We start from the raw sequence: 7,422 nt of genomic DNA, 5'->3' as shown, positions 1-7,422 counted from the left end.
CAGCCTGCTTGTTCAGTCATTTGGTCGTCCCTCACTAACCCCCCTGCCAGCCTGGTCCTAGGCAGCCATCTTGTGAGGGTGTGAGGGTTAATTTGCATATCACCTCTTTATTATATAGGCTAGTTTTCTCATATTTTTATCTGCATACAATCATTGTCATACTGCTCTTTGCTTCCCTCCTGCGAGTTCTTTAGTTTATGACTGGTTTACTTCCTTTTCTATTGCGCTCTTTGAAACTTTTATTTAATCATAAATAAACTTTGTATATTTTCAGCTTCTCAGAATATCATTTTTGCCTTCAATAAAACTTGTCTGCTCACTGAGGACCCTGTTTCCTCTATTTTCCATGTAGATAATGGCACATTTCACAATCTAATACCTGATGCTCCCTGGCTCCTGGTAGCATGGCTCTATCCTCCACTGTAGGAAATTGCCATGCTCCACTGCCACACTCCAGACCTTGTCAGGGTCTTACTCACACTACATCTGTTTTTACACCTTATTATCACTTCCCTAATCTCTCCCTGTTTTTCATATCAGACCTCTCTCTTGCCTTCTGCTTTTCCTTTCTTGCTAACCCTAAATTTATAACCACTCTCAGCTTTTTTTTAGCTTTTTTGCTGCCTTCCTCCTCACATTATCTTTTGCCTATTCATTATAATCTATACTAATAAAAGGGTGATATGCTAATTAGGGCAGATGTCTTCCAGACGTCCATTCGGACAAAGCCACAGCGGCTGCAAGGCCTGGGGCTCATGTCAGCCATGGGCTCAGGCAGATGCGAGGCCCGGGGCTCAGGCAGCCATGAGCCTGGCCGCTGCGAGGCCCGGAGCTCAGGCCTTGCAGCCACCGCAGCCAGTGGCAACAGCAGCAGGGTGATGGGGGCGGTGCCTTCTCCTGATCAGCCTGGTTGCCTCCCACAGAGGAGCGGGCCTAAGCCATCAGTAGGACATCCCCTGAGGGCTCCCAGACTGTGAGAGGGTGCAGGCCAGGCTGAGGAACCCCTCCCCCTGCCTCCAGTGCACAAATTTTCATGCACTGGGCCTTTAGTCATATATAAACAAAAGGGCTTGCATCTTCCTGGACATACCTGCTTCCTTCAGAGCTTTCTGTTTTTGCTTATTCTTCCTCTTATCTCTGAAATAATTAGTTCCCCTCTGCTTTCATTGCCATCTGCCTCATCAATACCAAAACCTTTTCCAAGAAAGTGGACAGATCATCAACTTCCAGAAACCTTTTCTTACCCCCACCCAGGACAGAAATTGACTCCTTTCTCTGAATTCTTGGCAGTGCTTCAATCATATTTTGGTGATACTTTAGATTCTCCTTGTATCTTTATGTCCCTTTTCTTTAACCGTCAAATTCTCTGAATGGTGACAATACTTTATCTCTGATTTTAAGCAAAGGGTGGATATCTAATAAATATTGGATGAATATAGATGGACAAATGGACATTTGAATAATATGTATAATATTCATCTCAATTTTTTAAAAGATTAAATTTGTTTAGTTCCTTTTTTCTTATTTATTTACTTTTTATTGTTTAAAGTATTATATGTGTCTCCTTTTTCCCTGTTTAGTTCTTGTTGTAAGCCAAGCATTGTGTTACTGCTTTAATATATCTTTTTATCTTATCCTTAATAAAACCCTAAAAGGTATTATACTAATCTTACAGATAACCTGTTCAAGTTTCTTATTCATTTGTAACAATAATAAGTGGAGACATGTGAATTTTATGCATGGGTCTGATTTTCTCCAAAGCTCCCATTTTTAATACCTATGTTATATCTGCCTCAGATTTAACCTCAATAATAACTATTTCCATCGTTTATTAAGCCCTCAAAGAATTGAGAGTATCAGTATCATATTTAGGACATTCAAAGGAATTTATATTATAAGTTATAAGATATCAAGTTAATACTAAATTCTGATGTATTAGTGGACAAGAAAATGGTAGGACAGTGTATTTGCATGTGATTGATTGCTCTGGAACTTTATAAAGCTCTAACATTATAACAAAAATATGATTATGTTAGGTTTTCAAGACATTAGCAATAAAGAGTAAAATAAATCTCAAAAGTGCAGAATAAAATGGCCTCAGATTTTTTTTTTTCTTTTATCTTTTAGGATTTTGAATTGTGGGATGATGTAGGATTAAACATTCCAAAACCTCCAGACTTATTGCAACTCTACCGAGATTTTGGAAATCATCAAGTGTCTGGAAAAGACCTTGTGGATGTTGCCAGTGGAGTAGAAGAAGATGAATTAGAGGCACTTACACCAGTTTTAGGCAACCTTCCTCCACCCCTTGAAACTCCTCAGACTGTAGAGGTGAGTGATACTAACTAGTCAAGTCCACAAAAAGTATTTAAAATGTGTAAAACCTTACTATGAGATCTTGAGGTTCTTTTTTTCTCCTGTTTTGATTTTAGAACTCCTTACTAGTACAGAAATTAGAAGATAAAATTAGTTTATTAAATAGTGAGAAGTGGTCTTTGATGGAACAAATCAGAAGACTTGAAAGGTTAGTACTTAATCATCATTTTAAAAAAATCTTAACTTTATTATTATATAAGATTATATAAATATACAAAATAACATTTTAGTTGTCAGACATAATTTTTCACATTATAACTTGGGGCCTGGTGCACAAATTCGTGCACAGGTGGGGTCCGGCTGGCCCACTGGGCCTGCCTTGGGGAGGGACCACAGGCAGTTGGCCAGCTGGCCCCACCCCCTGGTTGAACTCCTGGTCGAATTCCCGGTCAAACTCCCAGTCAAGGGGACAATTTGCATATTAGCCTTTCCTTATATAGAATACTTTTGAAAGTCTTATAATTGCTTTGTACATTTAATATGCCCTTTCCCCCCAAAAAGTTATTAAACCAATGTAGTGACCTTATAATCAATTATGTCTTAGAACCAAAGAATAAGATACTTTTTATTTCCCCTGAGTTCTGTCAATATCAATAAAATAACTCCTTCACATTAGTATTTTACACATCTCTCATTCATTATATCATTTAATTCTTATATTAATCCTGTGGCTTAGATGGAATTATCCCTATTTTACAAATGAAGAAATAGTTAAATGTTAATCCAGAGCATTTTATAGGCCATTTTTATGCTTCTTTGGTAAAAGTTTATAGCTTTCAGGTATATGAAGCATCAGTATATATGCTGCAGAAAAGATTAATCTGTTGCCAAATAATTTTATGTTATGTTACATTTTAAGGCATTAAACCCATTATAAGGTTTATGCTATTGCCAATGTTTTGGAAAGTACAATTGTCTCATCATTTCCCTTTCTTTCTACAGTGAAATGCACTTTCTCAAAAATGAACACTTTGCTATCCCAGTAATTTGTGACTCTGTTCAACCTTCTTTGGATCAGTCTCTTCACAAAGACTCTGAGGACAGTGGACAGAAACCAGTTACAAATAGTTCAGACGAGGGGAAAAACAAGGATATCCATCCTTCTACATCAGATGAAGTTGACTCCACTATTCCTAAAGAGAATTTCCCAAACTCCTTACCGAGGAGAGAAAGAGAAGGAATGCCATCTTCTTCTTCATCAAGTAAAAACACAGTCCATTTTGATAAACCCAATAGGTTAGTATGCATCCTGTATCTTGAGATGTATCTTTCAGCTAGTTAGTACATTGACAAACTGGAAAAGCTTCAGTTCTTATTTGAACTGCTTTTGCAGATCAGATGCATTGATTTTTACATTGGCATTAACACATAGCAGAGTACATGTCACTAAAAGGGATATCACAAACTAATTACTAAGTTAACGTATATTAAAGAGGCAAAAAAGCATAAATAGGATAGGTTCTATCTTAGCTAAGTACTTAAACCCATAAATAGTATGTATGTTACTATGTACTGCAAACACTTTACCCCATGTGTTCTACCTTTTCTCTATTCTTCAAGCATTGTCAGACTCAGAAGAGGTTTTGGTACTGCATAGTTGCCTGTGATAAAGAGGGAATAGTTTTTGCTTCTAGTCCTTTTTCCTCTGTCTGCTTCCATTACTAATAGCATATTATTAATAGTCCCTTAATTCATTTATTTAATTTTTATTGGATTGCAGTGATTGAACTCAGATGGCAAAAGCGTGGTCTTTACCCTTCATGATCGTGTTTTCTAGTGAAGGAGACAAAATATAATTTAAAAATTGTTTAGATTATAATGTGAAAAAGTTTTAAGGAAGGACTATTTATTGAACTCTTTAAAATGTGAGGCACAGTTCTAAATGTTTTGTGTATGTTAACTTATTTAATCCTCACACATATCCTATGCTGCATTGTGAACCACAAAGTCATGCTTCCTCCTCCTATTGAACAGAAGGATATTATACCCCATATTGGGATATAATAGGAAAGCACAACTTATAGGTAGATACTCTTTGTTAGTGAGAAGTGTTTGGTTGTTGTTTTTTTTTCTTTTAAATATATTTTTATTGATTTCAGAGAGGAAGGGAGAGGAAGAGAGAGATAGAAACATCAATGATGAGAATCATTGATTGGCTGCTTCCTACATGCCCCCTACTGGGGATCGAGCCCACAACCCAGGCATGTGCCCTGACCAGGAATCAAATCCTAACCTCCTGGTTCATTGGTCCATGCTCAACCGCCAGCCAGGCTGGTTGGTTTGTTTTTAAGCAAAGCTTTCCACTCATGAACCACAACTTTTTGTGTACCAACTAGGTATATTATTTCTTTAGGTGTTATCGAGCTTACAGAGTTAAAATAGTGTGCATTTATTTTAATATGGATAATATATAATCATAAAAAATATGTTCTGATACTCAACAATAATGGCATTCGTAGTAGTTCTTCAGTGTTAGTAGTGTTCTCATATATCTTCTTTAATATTCAGAAGTCACTCTCTGAAGAAAGGTGACTGAGCATGTAAAGTACAAATCATAGTCATAATTTTACAAATACTACTATGTATGAAGACCAATCTTGTTTTAAAAACATAAATAGGCTAATATTTTCAATTACAAAAAAATACTTTAAAATATACCATGAATGTTGAATGAGGTTCTTCTTCACTTACCTTAAATTTTACTTCTTTTATTCTCTAACATTAAGGTTTATTGTTATCACCGTATAGATCTGCAAAACTTTAGTTCTGCTTGGCCACACACCAGATCAACCTTTATATCCCCTGTTTACCCTTCTGGGACCATCGAAAACTGGGGAGAAAAAAGTTCTCATTTTGCGATATTTTCTGTAGTCATTCACCTGCTATACTACCTCAGGTTTGATCCACTGGCATTTATGGGCTGTACATTCACATAGCATCAAGCTATTTTAAGATCAGCAGTTATTGCTGATTCCCCCTACCCCCCTGGATAATTCTGCAGTGAGGTATCTTTCAAGTCATTGGTGGCTGAGAAATCCATTTAACATTTGTAGGGTAGGATTAACACAGTAATGAGAGTTATAACATGTTACTTTCTCCTTAAATACCAGTGGTAACAATGTCCTCTTTTCATCCAATATTTTCTTCTAGGAAGTTGTCTCCTGCTTTCCACCAAGCACTACTCTCTTTTTGTCGAATGTCAGCAGATAGTCGTTTAGGATCAGAGGTAAATTGCACCATCTATATATATTTTTTATTTAAATATATATTTTTATTGATTTCAGAGAGGAAGAGAGAGGAAGAGAGATATAGAAACATCAATGATGAGAGAGAATCATTGATTGGCTGCCTCCTGCATGCCCCCCACGGAGGACCAAGCCCGCAACCCAGGCATGTGCCCTTGACCGGAATCAAACCTGGGACCCTTCAGTCCACAGACTGACGCTGTATCCACTGAGCCAGACCAGCTAGGGCCGCACCATATATTCTTGCAACCGTCTTAAAACATTCAGTTTTTCTTAGCATTTCATTCAAAAACAGCTGTGATAAGACTATTTCAAATGCAAATCTATTATTTAAAATAATGCTTTAAGAAATAGTTCCTAAAATATTTAACTTTTAAGGACAGTAGTTGATTATTTCTATTTTTTGGATTAAAGCTTTGTTTAGTGTTAAAGTGATTTTTTGCAGTCTATTTTTAATTTGTTATGTCTAACATATGGTTATATGCCTCTCTTTGGTATAATTCAGAAAACCAATGTAACTGTACATATTGTTTATATTTCAGTTATTTTTAGATTACTCCATTATTTTTATTTCACTAGGAATGATTGTCTTTGCTGAGTTCATTAACTTTCAGATTAGTTTTCTTCAGGTGCGTTGTAATAGCTGTTGTAGACTCATCTGGAGAGGGTATTTAATTTTTTTTTTCTCCTATCTTTATACTTACCTCTCCCTTTCTAGCTGTTTTATAGTTGATTCCACTTGACCTCTCCTAGGCTTCTGTCCCACAATGTCATTAAGAATACAAAAGAGCTGGAGGGTGGTTTGGATGCGATTCTAGCAATCCTTATTGTAAGGTTAGCCTCCTTGGGCCTTCCCTTGTATGCAGCTTCATTATATAAACTGTCTCCTTAGGCAAAGATTATAGCTTTATTGGCATCTTTTCAAGAACAAAAGAAAAACTATTGAAGCTACATCCCTGCTTGTTCCCAGAACTGAAGCATCTTTGTCTTCATCCTTGAATCTTACTGCTTTTTGATCCATTCATGTTTATCTTGTTTGGGAACACAATTGTTATTGTTTACCATCATCATCATCATAAGTTATCATTTTGGATGTGTGTTTGGGACAGAGGTGGCAAGGTTTTGTTTTTTTTTAAATATATATTTTATTGATTTTTTTACAGAGAGGAAGGGAGAGGGATAGAGAGTTAGAAACATCGTTGAGAGAGAAACATTGATCAGCTGCCTCCTGCACACCCCCTACTGGGGATGTGCCCGCAACAAAGGTACATGCCCTTAACCGGAATCGAACCTGGGACCCTTCAGTCTGCAGGCCGATGCTCTATCCACTGAGCCAGACCGGTTAGAGAGAGGTGGCAAGGTTTAAAGCATGAACTTTAAGTACCATCATGCAAAGAAGTTCTCCACTGTCATCATTTATCAATTCTTTTCGTTTTCTAGGTGTCTCGGATTGCAGACAGTGAACAAAGTGTCATGTTAATGCTGGGACGCTGCCTACCACACATTGTTCCTAACGTGCTATTAGCAAAGAGAGAGGTGAGACACATTAAAATATTTCATCCTAGTAATCTCATCATATTGTCCATTCTTTGTCATTTTGATGTTTAGTGTTATGTTTTTATTTTGTTAAAGTCTATTACTTGCAATCATATTCTTACTTTTGTGCATGCATCTCTGCTCCTAGAGAATGGTTTTACACCTCTGTCAGGTGAGTTCAGTAAAACTGCATGGTATTCATGTTGTTTCAATTTTGCTTAAAGCATCATTAGCTTCTGCAACACTAACTATTACTGTAGGTCCA

At 36.8% G+C, this 7,422-nt stretch overlaps 1 protein-coding gene across 4 annotated transcripts in view; it reads left to right on the top strand.

Annotated features, from left to right (window-relative positions):
• Window positions 1-7,422, top strand: part of KIAA1468 (KIAA1468 ortholog) — a 103,829-nt gene that overhangs the window by 31,707 nt on the left and 64,700 nt on the right. For all 4 annotated transcript variants that reach the window (XM_005881789.2, XM_005881788.2, XM_014529646.1 and 1 more), the window contains exons 6-10: window positions 2,128-2,331; window positions 2,433-2,524; window positions 3,319-3,612; window positions 5,527-5,602; window positions 7,062-7,157. In XM_005881789.2, coding sequence (XP_005881851.1) covers window positions 2,128-2,331; window positions 2,433-2,524; window positions 3,319-3,612; window positions 5,527-5,602; window positions 7,062-7,157 — 762 coding nt within the window. The remainder of the gene's footprint in view (window positions 1-2,127; window positions 2,332-2,432; window positions 2,525-3,318; window positions 3,613-5,526; window positions 5,603-7,061; window positions 7,158-7,422) is intronic.

Source organism: Myotis brandtii, unplaced genomic scaffold, assembly GCF_000412655.1.
Source record: "Myotis brandtii unplaced genomic scaffold, ASM41265v1 scaffold69, whole genome shotgun sequence".
Lineage (NCBI taxonomy): Eukaryota > Metazoa > Chordata > Mammalia > Chiroptera > Vespertilionidae > Myotis > Myotis brandtii.
Note: the sequence above shows the minus strand (reverse complement) of the source record. Positions and strands in the feature narration are given on the sequence as shown.